The following is an 18,359-nucleotide window of genomic DNA, read 5'->3' as shown; positions in this document are numbered from 1 at the left end:
ATCCACAATCTCCCCCGCTGTAATATTGGCTGAGTATGGCTGGGTACGGCTGAGCATAGCTGAGCATAGCGGAGTACGGCTGGGTACGGCTGAGCATGGCTGAGTACGGCTGGGTACGGCTCAGTATGGCTGGGCACAACAGAGTATGGCTGAGTACGGCTGAGTACAGCTGAGTATGGCTGGGTACCGCAGGGTATCGCTGTGTATTGGCAGGCAGGGTATCGCAGAGTATTACTAGAGTGTTGGCAGGGTATCGCAGAGTATTACTAGAGTGTTGGCAGGGTATCGCAGAGTATTGCTAGAGTATAGGCAGGGTATCGCAGAGTATTGCTAGAGTATTGGGGTATTCCAGAGTATTGCTAGAGTATTGGCAGGGAATCGCAGAGTATTGGGATATTGCAGAGTATTGGCAGGGATGGCTGCTTCCATCTCAGGATCTCTCCCCTCCACTGTACAGATTAATACAGAGAGGGAAGAGAGGAACCGGCGTCATGACGTCGGAGCAAACACAGTGTAAACAGCATGGGTGTAGAAAGATGGCTGCCGCTTCGGAGCTAGGCTGAAGCCGCGGCCTTTCCTAAGGCCGAGACCGCGGAGCGCTCTGTGGATCGCAGCATGTGCCGATCCGAGCGGGGTGGCCCGTTCGGATCACGGATCAGTGACGATCCGTTGCACCCCTACTTATCACTGTATAAATGTCACTGGCAGGGAATGGGGTTAACTACTAGGGGGTGATCAAAGGGTTAAAGCGAGAGTTTCGCCAAAGAATAATTGCTCTCGCTCTAACGATCGTGGCGATACCTCCCATGTGTGTGAACACCGGTTTCATATGCGGGCGCTGCTCACGTATGCGGTCGCTTCTGCACGCGAGCTCGGCTGGATGGGCGCGTTTTTTTTTTTATATTTATTTTAGCTTTTATTCTTAATTTTCCCACTGTGCTCTAAAAAAATTAAAAAAAAATTGTGTCACTTTTATTCCTATTACAAGGAATGCAAACATCCCCTGTAATAGGAAAAAAAAAAAAAGCATGACAGGGCCTCTTAAATATGAGATCCGGGCTCACATCTCATATTTACACAAAATGCAATAAAAAATAAAAAAAAACTTGTTTGAAAAAAACTAAATAAATAAAAAAAGTTTCTTTAAGAGCTATGGGGGGGAAGAGACGTTTTGATGTCACTTCTGCCCTCCAGTGGTATGGAGACGGGTGGGGGCCATCTTCCCCTCACTCAGCTCCATACCACACACGGTAGCAGAAGCTGCCGGCGGCTCCGGTAAGCGGTGGAGGGCATCGGAGCATGGCAGGAGGGGGGGTCCTCTCCCGCAGCCAATAAAAGGGATCTCATGGCAAATCCGCCGCAGAGACCACTTTTATCTGACCGCCCGCTAAAGAAAAAAAAATAGCGGGGTTATGGTAGCTAGCTCTGCCATAACAACGATATTCCTCTTCAAAGTACTGGCGTATAACGACGGCCGGCGGTCCGTAATTGGTTAAAGACAGAGATAACAGCAGAAATAACCCCTTGCCAATAGTGATGGAGTTCAGGACATCTCCATAACATATGTATTAAATTAGCCAGCCCAATATTACATCTACGACAAAGAGGGGTATCTTTACGCTGCCATTTAAACAAATATCTTAGAGGTATTATAAGTCCTGTGTGAAATGAATAGTTGGTTTACTTTCTGTGTGGAAGATAAAGAGACTATGGGCAGTGTGGGCAATGCCGCCTCCCAATCACCATCCGATATGGACCCAGATCTCTTTTACATGGAGGAAGTGGCTGCGACTGTGCAGCTGTACGTTCTAATCATTTTCAATGGACTGCCTGCATGTAGCACCTGAAAGTTACAGATGCTGCAAAAACGCTCCGTTCATGCTATATGGGCGTCATCACCCTTATATTCACGGCCAGACAGACAGACAAAACGAATGCAAATAAAACAGTGCTAATTAATTATCCATGAGCGTTTTATTATGCACTATCCCTTTCACCTAAGTGTCTGTGCTCCTAAAGCCGGCAATACACAGAATTTTGGCCAGTTCAGCAGGGACCAGCCGAGATTCTAAACATGTGCAGGCTGATTACATCAGATGTTTCATGCGATTATTGCCAGCTAGTGGGTCGGGATGAGTGGCAGGCAACCAGCATCTTTATAGGAAGGCCAACAATAGTGATCCTTGTGTCCCTGTCATGTCAAGTTTATTCATTGTCCCTGGCACAAGATTTTTGAACTGTTCTCTCTATAATTTGAAGTTAAAAAAATATATGAAATGTAGGTGAAGGTGCTAAATCTAATTCTTCTTTTTTTTTATTGAAGATGTATGCGGTATTAACTGCAGACAAGGCTCACACAGCATGCCTGTCGTCTATTACATTCAGACTCCACCAGAGTGCTCCGCAGGCGATGCCGCTCCACCAGAGCGCGCCCCAAGCGAGGCCGCTCCACCAGAGCGCGCCCCAAGCGAGGCCGCTCCACCAGAGCGCGCCCCAGACGAGGCCGCTCCACCAGAGCGCGCCCCAGATGAGGCCGCTCCACCAGAGCGCGCCCCAGACGAGGCCGCTCCACCAGAGCGCGCCCCAGACGAGGCCGCTCCACCAGAGCGCGCCCCAAGCGAGGCCGCTCCACCAGAGCGCGCCCCAGACGAGGCCGCTCCACCAGAGCGCGCCCCAAGCGAGGCCGCTCCACCAGAGCGCGCCCCAAGCGAGGCCGCTCGACCAGAGCGCGCCCCAGACGAGGCCGCTCCACCAGAGCGCGCCCCAAGCGAGGCCGCTCCACCAGAGCGCGCCCCAGACGAGGCCGCTCCACCAGAGCGCGCCCCAGACGAGGCCGCTCCACCAGAGCGCGCCCCAAGCGAGGCCGCTCCACCAGAGCGCGCCCCAGACGAGGCCGCTCCACCAGAGCGCGCCCCAAGCGAGGCCGCTCCACCAGAGCGCGCCCCAAGCGAGGCCGCTCCACCAGAGCGCGCCCCAAGCGAGGCCGCTCCACCAGAGCGCGCCGCAGTCGATTCCGCTCCACCAGAGCGCGCCCCAAGCGAGGCCGCTCCACCAGAGCGCGCCCCAAGCGAGGCCGCTCCACCAGAGCGCGCCCCAAGCGAGGCCGCTCCACCAGAGCGCGCCCCAAGCGAGGCCGCTCCACCAGAGCGCGCCCCAGACGAGGCCGCTCCACCAGAGCGCGCCCCAAGCGAGGCCGCTCCACCAGAGCGCGCCCCAAGCGAGGCCGCTCCACCAGAGCGCGCCCCAAGCGAGGCCGCTCCACCAGAGCGCGCCCCAAGCGAGGCCGCTCCACCAGAGCGCGCCGCAGGCGATGCCGCTCCACCAGAGCGCGCCCCAAGCGAGGCCGCTCCACCAGAGCGCGCCCCAAGCGAGGCCGCTCCACCAGAGCGCGCCCCAAGCGAGGCCGCTCCACCAGAGCGCGCCCCAGACGAGGCCGCTCCACCAGAGCGCGCCCCAAGCGAGGCCGCTCCACCAGAGCGCGCCCCAGACGAGGCCGCTCCACCAGAGCGCGCCCCAGACGAGGCCGCTCCACCAGAGCGCGCCCCAAGCGAGGCCGCTCCACCAGAGCGCGCCCCAGACGAGGCCGCTCCACCAGAGCGCGCCCCAGGCGAGGCCGCTCCACCAGAGCGCGCCCCAAGCGAGGCCGCTCCACCAGAGCGCGCCCCAAGCGAGGCCGCTCCACCAGAGCGCGCCCCAAGCGAGGCCGCTCCACCAGAGCGCGCCCCAGACGAGGCCGCTCCACCAGAGCGCGCCCCAGACGAGGCCGCTCCACCAGAGCGCGCCCCAGACGAGGCCGCTCCACCAGAGCGCGCCCCAAGCGAGGCCGCTCCACCAGAGCGCGCCCCAGACGAGGCCGCTCCACCAGAGCGCGCCCCAGACGAGGCCGCTCCACCAGAGCGCGCCCCAGGCGAGGCCGCTCCACCAGAGCGCGCCCCAAGCGAGGCCGCTCCACCAGAGCGCGCCCCAAGCGAGGCCGCTCCACCAGAGCGCGCCCCAAACGAGGCCGCTCCACCAGAGCGCGCCCCAAGCGAGGCCGCTCCACCAGAGCGCGCCCCAGACGAGGCCGCTCCACCAGAGCGCGCCCCAGACGAGGCCGCTCCACCAGAGCGCACCCCAGACGAGGCCGCTCCACCAGAGCGCTCCCCAGACGAGGCTGCTCCACCAGAGCGCGCCCCAGACGAGGCCGCTCCACCAGAGCGCGCCCCAGACGAGGCCGCTCCACCAGAGCGCGCCCCAGACGAGGCCACTCCACCAGATTGCGCCCCAGACATAGAGAAACCAAAACGTCATGTTCGCTTTACGCTTCCTCCAGGTCATGAAGATGATAATAGACCAAGGCGAAAGCACTTCTACATAAAAAAAGTAAAACGTCATGTTCACTTTTTGCTTCCCCCAGAGCCACGAAAAAGCCAGAAAGACATACAGAAAAAAAACCTAAGACCGCGAAAGCCATCACCCCCCCCTCCCTGCAGGACTACCCTCGATGTTTATGAACCAAAGAAAAAGAACCAAAACAACAAAAATAGAAAAAAAAATAAAAGACAGTACGAGTTGGAGTAGCTGTGAAGGGAGGACGGAAGCCAGTACATTTTTTCTTTCCTGCAGTCATGTGTTGGACCAGCTTTGAGGGGAGGTTGGAGACAAGAAGACTTATTATTTTCTACAGGCGTGTGTTGGATCGGCTAAGGGGAGGTTGGAGGCCGATAGACCTTTTCTTCACGAGAGTGTGCCCCAGGCGAGGCCGCTCCACCAGAGTGTGCCCCAGGCGAGGCCGCTCCACCAGAGTGCGCCCCAGACGAGGCCGCTCCACCAGAGTGCGCCCCAGACGAGGCCGCTCCACCAGAGTGTGCCCCAGGCGAGGCCACTTCACCAGAGTGTGCCCCAGACGAGGCCACTCCACCAGAATGCGCCGCAGATGAGGCCACTCCACCAGAGTGCGCCCCAGACTTAGAGAAACCAGGCATGTGTTGGATCGGCTAAGGGGAGGTTGGAGGCCGGTAGACTTTTTCTTCATGAGAGTGTGCCCCAGGCGAGGCCGCTCCACAGGAATGTGCCCCAGGCGAGGCCACTTCACCAGAGTGCGCCCCAGGCGAGGCCACTCCACCAGAGTGCGCCCCAGGCGAGGCCACTCCACCAGAGTGCGCCCCAGGCGAGGCCACTCCACCAGAGTGCGCCCCAGGCGAGGCCACTCCACCAGAGTGCGCCCCAGGCGAGGCCACTCCACCAGAGTGCGCCCCAGACGAGGCCACTACACCAGAGTGCGCCCTGGAAGACTTTTCTTTTTCTGCAGGCGTGTGTTGGATCGGCTGTTAGGGGAGGTTGGAGGCCGATAGACTTTTTCTTCACCAGAGTGCGCCCCAGGCGAGGCCAGTACACCAGAGTGCGCCCCAGGCGAGGCCAGTACACCAGAGTGCGCCCCAGACGAGGCCACTACACCAGAGTGCGCCCCAGACGAGGCCACTACACCAGAGTGCGCCCCAGACGAGGCCACTACACCAGAGTGTGCCCTGGAAGACTTTTCTTTTTCTGCAGGCGTGTGTTGGATCGGCTGTTAGGGGAGGTTGGAGGCCGATAGACTTTTTCTTCACCAGAGTGTGCCCCAGGTGAGGCCACTCCACCAGAGTGTGCCCCAGGCGAAGCCACTCCACCAGAGTGTGCCCCAGGCGAGGCCACTCCACCAGAGTGCGCCCCAGGCGAGGCCACTACACCAGAGTGCGCCCCAGGCGAGGCCACTACACCAGAGTGCGCCCCAGGCGAGGACACTACACCAGAGTGCGCCCCAGGCGAGGACACTACCTTAGAGTGCGCCCCAGACGAGGCAACTGCACCAGAGGGCGCCCCAGACAATGCCACTCCACCAGAGTGCGCCCCAGACGAGGCCACTCCACCAGAGTGCGCCCCACACGGGGCCACTCCATCAGAGTGCGACCTAGACATGGCCACTCCACCAGAGTGTGACTTCTACATAGAGAAACCAAAATGTCATTTTGGCTTTACACTTCCTCCAGGGCATGAAGATGATAATCAACCAAGACAAAGCCACTTCTACATAAAAAAATAAAACGTTGTGTTCGCTTTATGCTTCCTCCACAGCATGAAACTGATACGACGAAAAAATGGCGCTCGCTGTCAGAAAGATAAAAAGAAAGAAATTCAAAGACCACGAAGATCACCCCCTCCCCCGCAGGGAGATCCCCTGCTTGCTGTCACAAGGAGGGGGTGGATTGGGGGGAAAGAGGGGGCAGATATTGAACATGTTATACCCTAAATATGGATGTTCAGAAAGGTGAACTTATCCCTTAAAGTTCTGCTTTTTCAGAATATCTAATATACTTTAGTGTTCATGAACTGGGTATTGGCTCACTTAAACTGTATTAAACCCCAAAACAAAAAAATTAATATATTGCAGCTTACCAATCATTAGATGTTGTAGCTGCAATCATTTTTGGATAGGCTTTCCTCCCTTTGTTTTAACCTAGTGATCTGGCCAGTAACACACTTCCTGTATTAGAGCACCCCTACTCTGGATGAAGGAGAACAGGGGGGCACATTTGGACAGCTGCACTGTCAATCCTGGGAAGGCGAATGTTAAGCCGCGTACACACGGGCGGACTGTCTGGCCAACTTAGTCCGTCGAAACACATTTCAGCAGACAGTCCGCTCGTGTGTGGGCTTCAGCTGACTTTTTCAGCGTGCAGTCTGGCGGACTAAGTATTTCGGAATTTCCGTAATATTGTCCGTCGTACTTTGGTTTCAGCGGACAATCCGCTCGTGAGTAGGCTAGTTCGATGGCCTAAGTATGGCGCATGCTCAGCAAGGATTTACACGGTGAAAGGTTGCATTGCTGTGTATTGGACTTCCTATTTCTAGTCCCGTTGTACGTGCTGTACACGTCATCGCGCAAACTTTCGACGGACAGTTTTGCATCCGTGTGTGGTCAAGTCCGTTCATTCGAAAGTAGGACGGACTGTCCGTTGGATTGTCTGACGGACTAAGTTGGCCATACAGTCCGCCCGTGTGTACGCGGCTTTAGATGGACTAGGCCAGTTTAAGGTGGTGCAGGCCACAGGAGGTTCGAGGATGGGATTTTTGTTGTTTTTCTGGAATAATAAAGCTTCCCTTGCATTGGATTTTATGGTGTGCCACCGGCTTATTTGTTTTGATTATACAAAGAGATGTTTTGGATCCTTGTAGATTTTTAAAAGCTGTGCTCCAATTTAACCAATTGCAGACCACCCACCATACATACAGTATCTCACAAAAGTGAGTACACCTCTCACATTTTTGTAAATATTTTATTATAACTTTTCATGTGACAAACTTGAAAAAATCACACTTTGCTACAGTGTAAAGTAGCGAGTGTACAGCTGATATAACAGTGTCAATTTAGGGTCCCCTCAAAATAACTCAGCACACAGCCATTAATGTCTAAACCGCTGGCAACAAAAGTGAGTACACCCCTAAGTAAAAATGTCCAATTTGGGCCCAATTAGCCATTTTCTATCCCCGATGTCTTGTGACTCGTTAATGTTACAAGGTCTCAGGTGTGAATGGGGAGCAGGTGTGTTAAATTTGGTGTTATCGGTCTCACCCTCTCATAGTATTGAATAGGAATAGTCAGAGCACATTGAGATAACCGCCATTTCCTTTGAGAAAAATTCCTAAAACAATTTTTTTTCAGTTAACCCTTGACAACTCTTTAAACAAATGTCAGTGGAGCCCAAATGCATACATTTTAATACTTTAAGGCTGGTTGCACACGGGAGTAAAAAAAAAAAATATATGTTTTTACTGAGATACATTGTGGTCTATGGGACAATGCACACAGTAAAGATCAGCAATACAGCGTTGAGTACAGAGCAGTAAAACAAAAATAAAATGTTACATTTGAGTGCAGTAATATACTCGTGTGTTTACTCATTCCATGTTTTTTTATTTTATTTTTTTTTTTATTTAAGTATAAATTGTTTTCAATCAAAATGTATTATTAAGGTTTTCTGATGTAGAAAAGACAGGGCTTAAAGTGATTGTAAATGATCTCCTTGTAAAACAACTCATTCACTTGAAAATAGAAATGAAAGGCAAAACATTTGTGTGTAGATATAAAAAATACATTACACAGTGCCTTGAAAAAGTATTCACACCCCTTGACATTTTCCACATTTTGTTATGTTACAACCAAAAACATAAATGTATTTTATTGGGATTTTATGTGATCGACCAACACAAAGTGGCACATGATTGGGAAGTGGAAGGAAAATGATAAATGGTTTTGAACATTTTTTTACAAATAAATATGTGAAAAGTGTGGGGTGCATTTGTATTCAGCCCCCCTGAGTCAATACTTTGTAAAACCCCCTTTCGCTGCAATTACAGCTGCAAGTCTTTTTGGGGGTGTCTCTACCAGCTTTGCACATCTAGAGAGTGACATTTTTGCCCATTCTTCTTTGCAAAATAGCTCAAGCTCTGTCAGATTGGATGTTGAACGTCCGTGAACAGTAATTTTCAAGTCTTTTACAGATTCTCAAGTGGATTTAGGTCTGGGCTTTGACTGGGCCATTCTAACCTATGAATATGCTTTGCTCTAAACCATTCCATTGTAGCTCTGGCTGTATGTTTTGGGTCGTTGTCCTGCTGGAAGGTGAACCTCCGCCCCAGTCTTAAGTCTTTTGCAGACTCTAATGCCGCGTACACACGAGCGGAATGTCCGTCAGAAAAAGTTAGACGGAAGCTTTTCATCGTATATTCCGATCGTGTGTATGCCTCATCTGACTTTTTTTTCCGAAAACTCTGATGGACCTATAAATAGAACATGTTTTAAATCTTTCCGACAGAACCAATTCCTATTGGGAAAACCGCTCGTCTGTATGCTGTTCCGACGGACCAAAAATGACACATGCTCTGAAGCAAGTACGAGACGGAGGCTATTGGCTACTGGCTATTGAACTTCCTTTTTCTAGTCCCATCGTACGTGTTCTAGACGTTCGGACTTTGGTGTGATCTTGTGTAGACAGAGTTTATTCCGACGGGGAAAACCGGTCGTGTGTACGCGGCATAACAGGTTTTCTTCCAAGATTGCCCTGTATTTGGCTCCATCCATCTTCCCATCAAATATGACCAGCTTCCCTGTCGCTGCTGAAGATAAGCATCCCCACATGATGCTGCCACCACCATGTTCCACGGTGGGGGTGATGTATTCAAGGCCCTCTGAGGGCTTCACAGAACAGCTGTATTTATACTGAGATGAAATTACACACAAGTGGACTCAATTTACTAATGTAGCACTGACCCCCGAAGGAGCTCCTGAGTTTGTTTGGGCCTGTACTCTGCTATTAAACCCCCACTGAATTCGCTCAATCCCCTTGACACAGCTATGGTGCGATGTTGGTGTGAAGCGAATAACCCCACAATCTGCAGTATAAACACAATATACCTTTGTTATTACCTGGGTATCACCTGCTGTAAAGGAAACAACACTCCACACCAATGTTACTTAAAGGAGAACATATGTTTACTGAAACCAGTGTAACTTTCTGAGAAAGAGTCCACAGGGGAATCTCCCTGATGTTTTAAAATGGCGGATTTTGAAGCGCCGACAACACCAGGTTCAAATCCCATGGGGGTAATGGTGGACACACCGGAGGGACTACGTGTCGTACCCCCTGAACGAAGGTACTCACTAAGGCATCACGAGTGTGATGCCAGGGGTCATTGAAAAAAAAGACAGCCAAAGCTGAAATTTGCCATTGATGGTGCTTAATGCCAATCTCTTGCTGGAGAAACAGCAGGATCCTGGATATGGAAAAGGAGCGTGGATGCCATCCTTTCTCCTCACACATGGAGATGTAGGCTTTCCAGTTACAATGCTATTTCTTCCGAGAAGATTTCCGTGCCCTCAACATAGTTGGAATCACCAAGTCCGACAGACCCCGGTTCCTCAACACCTGGCTCTTAATAGCCATGCCGTTAAAGCCAGCGATGGTAAAGCAGGATAAAAGATTTGACCTTAAGATAGAAGGTCCTTTCGCAACGGCAGTCGTCAGGGAACATCTGCCACCAGACGCACCAGGGCCGCTGAGGCCAATCTGGGGCAACCAGGATTAGTGGAATCCCCTCGGCTTCCCCTCTGCGAAGCAGACGTGACAACAGTTTTAGTGGAGGTAAGGCGTAGATCAGCTGGTACTGATCCCACGGAGCCACCAGCGCATCTGACGCATCTGCCCACGGATCTCTTGTCCTGGACACGAATCTTGGCACCTTCCGATTGAGACGGGAGGCTAATAGATCCACATCTGGTGTGCCCCACTTCAGGCACAGCAGCCTGAATATCTCCGGATGCAACGCTCATTCTCCTGGGTCCAGCATCTGTCGACTCAGATAGTCCGCCTGCCAATTTTCTACCCCTGGGATGTAAATGGCCGACAGGGCCAGTAAGTGCCACTCTGCCCACCGAAGTATGTGAGCGACCTCCCGAGCAGCGGCTGAGCTTCTGGTTCCCCCTTGGTGATTTATATATGCCACAGCCGTGGCGTTGTCCGACTGGATCCTGATCGGACGCCCTTGAAGACTCATCGACCATGTGTGGAGGCACAGCTTGATCACTCTCAATTCGAGCAGATTGATCGACAACTCGGATTCCTCCGTCGACCAGAGTCCCTGAGCCGACTGAATCCCCATCACTCTACCCCAGCCGGATAGACTGGCGTCCGTAGTGATCACCGTCCATTTCAGAGAAAGGAACGATTTTCCGGACTGAATCACCGGGGACCTCAACCACCAGATCAGAGAGTCCCTGACTGGCTGGCTCACCTGGATCTGTTGATCCAGGGACAACTGAGATTTGTCCCATTTCAACAAGATCTCCTTCTGCAGTACTCTGGTGTGGAACTGAGCATAAGGTACTGCCTCCAAGGAGGCTACCATGAGTCCCAGTACTCGCATGCAAAAGCGGAGCAACGACCACTTGCGGAACAACAGTAATTTGACCGCAGATCTGAGAGTCTGCAATTTGTCTGAAGGGAGAAAAACTCTCGCTTCCCTGGAGTCCAATAGCAAACCAACCTAGGTACTCCAGACGCTGGGTCAGCACAATCATCGACTTCTTTAGGTTCAGCAGCCACCCAAATTCTTGAAAGGTCTGCATGGTGATCGCCACATCCTCCTCTAATTCTGAGGCAGAAGGTGCTCTCAGGAGGAGATCGTCCAGGTAGTCCACGATCGAGATCCCGCGTTGTTGCAGCAATGCCAATACTGGAGCCAGCACTTTGGTAAAGACTTGGAGGGCTGATGCCAGGCCAAAGGGAAGAGCCACAAATTGGTAATGGGCTTCCCTGACTGCCAAACGTAGAAATTTTTGATGCCAAAGGCATATGGGTATGTGCAGTTACACATCCTGGATGTCTAAGGATGCCAGGGAGTCCCCTTGATGGAGTGCAGCGACTACTGAGCGATCTGATTCCGTTCTGAACCTCTGCACTGTTATAAAGTGATCGAGGGCTTTCAAGTCCAAGATTGGACGTATCCCTTCCTTCTTGGGAACCACAAACAGATTTGAGTAGAATTCCTGGAAGCGCTCCAATTCCGGAACTGGTACAATCACCCCCTGATTCAGCAAGTCCTTTACCGCCCCCAACAGGGCCTCCAGCGAACCGGGGATACGGGTATGCTGGAGGGGAAGAATCCATTTGGTGGTCAAGAGAGAAACTATCTTGTAGCCTGTGGTTTTTATTTTTTGTGCTATAAAACTAAAAAAAAGCGTCAATTTTGAAAAAAAACGCATTATTTTTTGCTATAGTAAATATCCCCCAAAATGATATAAAAAAAACTTGTTTTTCCTCAGTTTAGACCGATACGTATTTTTCTACATATTTTTGATAAAAAATAAATTCAAAATAAGCGTTTATTGATTGGTTTGCGCAAAAGTTATAGCGTCTACAAAATAGGGGATAGTTTTATGGTATTTTTAATAAAAAAATCTTTATTAGTAATGGCGGCGATCAGCGACAATTTTGGCATGATTTTGGGACCATTCACATTTATACAGCAATCAGTGCGATTAAAATTGCATTGATTACTGTGTAAATGTGACTGGCAGTGAAGGGGATAACACTAGGTGGCGCTGTAGGAGTTAAGTGTGTCCTGGGGAGTGTTTGTAACTATAGGGGGGATGGGCTAGCTGCAACACATCACTTTTCATAACGCCCGATCACAGGGAGCTATGATCAGTGACACTGTCACTAGGCAGAACTGGGAGATGCTTGCTTACATTAGCATCACCCCGTTCTTCCTCTCCGTGAGACAATCGCGGGTCTCCCCACGGATATCGAGTCCAAGGGAACCGCGACCCGACACACAAAGCTCCCGGCCGGCGGCGCACACGCAGGCAAACTTAAAGGGATGTATAGGTACGCCCATTTGCCCAGCCGTACCATTCTGCCGACGTACATCGCTGTGCGCCGGTTGGGAACCGGTTAAACTGACGCAGTGCCGTATCGCAAAAAATTGCCTGGTAAGCAGCCAAATCTTCCGGTCTGTAAGTGGTTAATGTGGGAGTAAACTCCCAGGTATAATTTTTACCTATAGGCAAGCCTTATTATAAACTTACCTATTAGGTACTGTAAGTATATCTCCTAAATGTGAACTGTTTAGGAGATATTACATTTAGATGCAGCTGGTGATGTCTCCAGCACATGCTCTCTGTAGTAATGGCATAACCGTGCCGTTTTTTCAGAGCCACGCCATAAACAGCAACTCCCGAGTACATGCATCATCGCCGGCTCGGCCATTCATATAGCAGAAGCCCGTGAACCCGGAAAAAAGACCAGGTGAAGATTGAAGCGCGTTCAGCGGTGACACGCACCTCTGGAGGGCTTTGTTTTCAAGTAAGTCCTGAATAATGTGCTAGTAAGCGATGCATACTAGCACATTAGGACTTAAAGCGGTTCCAAAGGCTTTTTATCTTAATGCATTCTGTGTGCAGCAGTCCCCCTAATATTTACCTGAGCCCCATCTCGATCCAGCGATGACGCACGAGAGACTAGGCTGTCTGGGACGCTCTTGCCACTCAAAGTCGCATCGCGCTTGCTTTACCATTCGTACACACGTGCGTTTCCAAACGCATTGACAACTTGCAAGAAATTGCTTTCTTTCGCCGCGCATTTTTAAAACGGACAGCAATGTGCGTCACCTTTGCCTTACCATCCAGGCTGCATTCTCATTTGCGCTTTTCCAAACCCACAGCAGCCTGCACAGAAGTTGCGTGCTTTGCCTTGAGTTTTGAAAAACGCAAAGCAACGTGCATCATGCTTGCAATACCATTTGTTTGCATCTGCACATTTCTGAACGCATGACAACTCGCAAGTAAAATGAATGCTTTGGCATTCGTTTCAAAAACACGTGGCAACCCGGACCAAAAGACACGCACTTTGCCTTACATTTCAAAAACACGTAGCAATGTGTGTCACGCTTGTGTTACCATTAATTTGCTTCTGTCTGTTTATAATCGCATGGCAACCCACATGGCAATGTGAGTCACACTTGCAGTACCATTTAGGATGCGTTCTCATCTGCGCATTTCAAAACACGTGACAACCCGCACAGAAAACACGTGACAACCCGCACAGAAAACACGTGACAACCCGCACAGAAAACACGTGGAAATGCGCTTATGTTACAATTAGTTTGCATCTGCGTGTTTCAAAGCGCACGGCAACCAGCAAGAAAATGCATGCTTTGCAGTGCGCTTCACATGTGTTGCACTTGTGTTACGATTTGTTTGTATCTGCGTGTTTACGAGTGTTGGGTGGAGTGACACTTGTTGGACATTTCTAGGATTGGGTTGTTATGTATTGTATGGTGTGTAGATCGCACACATTGTATGGTGTATTATACACTCAGTGTTGGACTTTCTCCTATGACATGTAGAAATCCTGAGAACTCTCCCAGTATCGGGGTGCAGGGAGTGGATCATACTGGGGGGTGAAGACTCGGTGGGACACGTGTGATGGAAGCAGTCATAGGAAGAGAAGATCTATAGAGGTGACTGATCTCTGAGGAGAACCCCGAGATCCTGGAGGAGTCATTGCGGGGGAGGGGAGATTATTCTTACATCACCCCAATACTTACCGATGTGACCGGACAGATCCCGACATCTACACACTGGAAGACATGAATGGACACAGACTGGGATGGACAGACTGATCATCGCTGACAGACAGATTCTCAGGATGAATCCCTATTGGTGGGATGAGAAGAAACGCCCACTTCACAAAACCCCACCCACTTCTAGGCCAAGGTCTCTCCAGGCTGTATTGGGTCCTATTAGAAGGAGTGGGTGTGGTTTCAGGTGTCAGTGGGTGTGGTTATCAGAGAGGTGGGAGGAGTGTGTGATGATGTAGGAGGTGCTGTGTATACAGATAGAATGTATAGAGAGTATACAGAGGATGTATATAATACAATGTATATATATAGTGTGCGCTCACCTCTCCAGATCTCCTCTCCCGTACTCTATGGATCTCTTCAGGTATGGAATACAGAGATTCTCCAGATAATTCTTCTGTCTCTCCCCCCATCTCTCCTCCGGACTGTCCCATCTCTGTGTGGAGATCTGAGCCTCATTCATGGTCGGGATATAGATCCATCTCTGTGTGTCCAGATATATGAAATCTCTCCCATCATATCCGAACTGGAAATACCCCTCAGTGGTGCCGTCATCTCTCAGCTCACAGCCGGACATCACCTGGAAGGAATGGATCCCTGCAGAGAGAAGAGGAAGATGTGACCTGGGATCAGAGGAAGTGATGTGTGTAATGTGTGATCACATGACATGTATAGTACAGACACTGAGCATCACTCTGTATATTTCTATACTCACCATCCTCCTAATCATCTGTAGAGCGGGGAGAACTACAAGTCCAAGCAATCCCCCTCAGACACATCCTGAGGAGCAGAGGAAGAGGGATCCGCCATCCTGCTCCCCCCTACCGCTGTGTACAATCACCCCGGGGTGGAGCGCTAATCCGCCTGAGGAAACCGGGTCACATGACCGGAAGAACCAATAGGAATGGGGAGAAAACACATCATGGGAGAAATCTGTACAACCAGGAGATCGCTGAGAAGCTGCTGATCGCTGATTGGATGCTCAGAGCTGTCAATCACCCCTACATCCAATGAAAGGTCTTCATCCAACTTATTAGCTAATGTTTCCCCTCAAACACCAAGTCTGTCAGAGAGACGAGGAACGTTCCATCCTATAGGGGGGGGGGGGGATGAATTCATTATACAACACTGATCGTGCTGATCACCGACGGACACCAACCAGGAAAGGTCATGTCATACCGAGTGTATACTGTCAGTGCACACAGCGTTCAGGGAGAGTTCAGGAAATACAAACTTCATTCCAATCCTACAGAGAACACTGAGGACTTTATATAGAAATGAGGAGAGGAGAGGAGAGGAGTGTACATTGTGTGTTATCAGAGGTCATCTCATACCATCCCCCCATCATCTCATACCATCCCCCCATCATCTCATACCATCCCCCCATCATCTCATACCATCCCCCCCATCATCTCATACCATCCCCCCATCATCTCATACCATCCCCCCATCATCTCATACCATCCCCCCATCATCTCATACCACCCCCCCCATCATCTCATACCATCCCCCCATCATCTCATACCATCCCCCCATCATCTCATACCACCCCCCCATCATCTCATACCATCCCCCCATCATCTCATACCATCCCCCCATCATCTCATACCATCCCCCCATCATCTCATACCACCCCCCCCATCATCTCATACCATCCCCCCATCATCTCATACCATCCCCCCATCATCTCATACCATCCTCCCATCATCTCATACCATCCCCCCCATCATCTCATACCACCCCCATCATCTCATACCACCCCCCCATCATCTCATACCATCCCCCCATCATCTCATACCATCCTCCCATCATCTCATACCATCCCCCCATCATCTCATACCACCCCCATCATCTCATACCACCCCCCATCATCTCATACCACCCCCCATCATCTCATACCATCCCCCCATCATCTCATACCATCCCCCCATCATCTCATACCACCCCCATCATCTCATACCACCCCCCCATCATCTCATACCACCCCCCATCATCTCATACCATCCCCCCATCATCTCATACCATCCTCCATCATCTCATACCATCCCCCCCATCACTCATACCACCCCATCATCTCATACCACCCCCCCATCATCTCATACCACCCCCCATCATCTCATACCATCCCCCCATCATCTCATACCATCCCCCCATCATCTCATACCACCCCCATCATCTCATACCACCCCCCCATCATCTCATACCACCCCCCATCATCTCATACCATCCCCCCATCATCTCATACCATCCCCCATCATCTCATACCATCCCCCCATCATCTCATACCATCCCCCCATCATCCTCATACCATCCTCCCATCATCTCATACCATCCCCCCCATCATCTCATACCACCCCCATCATCTCATAACACCCCCCATCATCTCATACCACCCCCCATCATCTCATACCATCCCCTTTATCACATACCACCCACCCCCCATCATCTCACCATCCCCCCATCATCACATACCACCCCCATCTCATACCATCCCCCCATCATCACATACCACCTCCATCTCATACCATCCCCCCCATCATCTCATACCATCCCCCCCATCATCACATACCATCCTCCATCTTAATCCTTATACCATCCCCCTCATCAGCTCATAACCTACCCCATCATCTGATACCATCCTCCCCCCATCATCACATACCACCCTCATCATCACATACCACCCCCCCATCATCACATACCACCCTCCATCATCTCACCATCCCCCCACCATCACATACCACCCCCCCATCATCACATACCTCCCCCCCATCATCACATACCATTCCCCCATCATCATATCATAGCATCCCCCATCATCTCATACCATCCCCCCATCATCTCATACATCCCCCCATCATCTCATACCATTCCCCATCATCTTATACCACCCCCCATCATCTCATACCATCCCCCCCATCATCACATACCATCCCCCATCTTAATCTTATACCACCCCCCTCATGAGCTCATAACTCCCCCCCAGCATCACATACCATCCCATCCCCCCCATCATCTATACCATCCCCCCATCATCATCTCATACCATCCCGCCCATCATCATCTCATACCATCCCCCATCATCACATACCACCCCCCATCATCTCATACCATCCCCCCATCATCTCATATCATCCCCCCATCATCTATCATCCCCCATCATCTCATATCATCCCCCCCATCATCTCATACCATGCCCCCCATCATCTCAACCATCCCCCCCATCATCTCATACCATGCCCCCCATCACTCATACCATCCCCCCCATCATCTCATACCATCCCCCCCCATCATCTCATACATCCCCCCTCATCATCTCATACCACCCCCCATCATCTCATACATCCCCCATCATCTCACCATCCCCCCCATCATCTCATGCCACCCCCCATCATCTCAAACCATCCCCCACCATCTCATACCATCCCCCCATCATCACATACCATCCCCCATCATCTGATATCATCCCCTCATCATCTCATACCATCCCTCCCATCATCTCATACCATCTTCCCATCATCTCATACCACCCCCCCATCATCTCATACCATCTCCCCCATCATCTCATACCATCCCCCATCATCTCATACCATCTCCCCATCATCACATACCACCTCCATCATCTCATACCATCCCTCCATCATCTCATACCACCCCCCCATCATCTCATACCATCTCCCCCATCATCACATGCCACCCCCCCATCATCACATACCATCCCTCCCCTCATCATCTCATATTATCCCCCCATCATCACATACCATCCCCCCATCATCTGATACCATCGCCCCCATCATCTCATACCATCCCCCCATCATCTCATACCATCTCCCATCATCACATACCATCCCTCCATCATCTCATACCATCCCTCCATCATCTCATACCATCCCTCCATCATCTCATACCACCCCCCCCATCATCTCATACCATCTCCCCCATCATCACATGCCACCCCCCCATCATCACATACCATCCCTCCCCTCATCATCTCATATTATCCCCCATCATCACATACCATCCCCCATCATCTGATACCATCGCCCCCATCATCTCATACCACCCCCCCATCATCTCATACCATCCCCCCCATCATCTCATACCACCCCCCATCATCTCATACCCTCCCCCATCATAATTTCATACCACCCCCCCATCATCTCATACCATCCCCGCATCATCTCATACTATCCCCCCATCATCTC

The 18,359-nt window shown here is 51.2% G+C and overlaps 1 protein-coding gene across 1 annotated transcript in view; it reads right to left on the bottom strand.

Annotated features, from left to right (window-relative positions):
* The window catches only part of LOC143984962 (major histocompatibility complex class I-related protein 1-like), a 50,194-nt gene that overhangs the window by 6,487 nt on the left and 25,348 nt on the right, over positions 1 to 18,359 (bottom strand). Inside the window, exon 2 of the mRNA XM_077484681.1 lies at positions 14,481 to 14,754. Within this exon, the coding sequence (XP_077340807.1) occupies positions 14,481 to 14,754 (274 nt within the window). The remainder of the gene's footprint in view (positions 1 to 14,480; positions 14,755 to 18,359) is intronic.

This window comes from Lithobates pipiens, unplaced genomic scaffold (genome assembly GCF_037356315.1).
Source record: "Lithobates pipiens isolate NorthernLeopardFrog02 unplaced genomic scaffold, aLitPip1_a1.2 Scaffold_1, whole genome shotgun sequence".
Taxonomy (NCBI): Eukaryota; Metazoa; Chordata; class Amphibia; order Anura; family Ranidae; genus Lithobates; species Lithobates pipiens.
The sequence above is the reverse complement of the archived record's forward strand: the minus strand, read 5'-3'. Positions and strand labels throughout refer to the sequence as shown.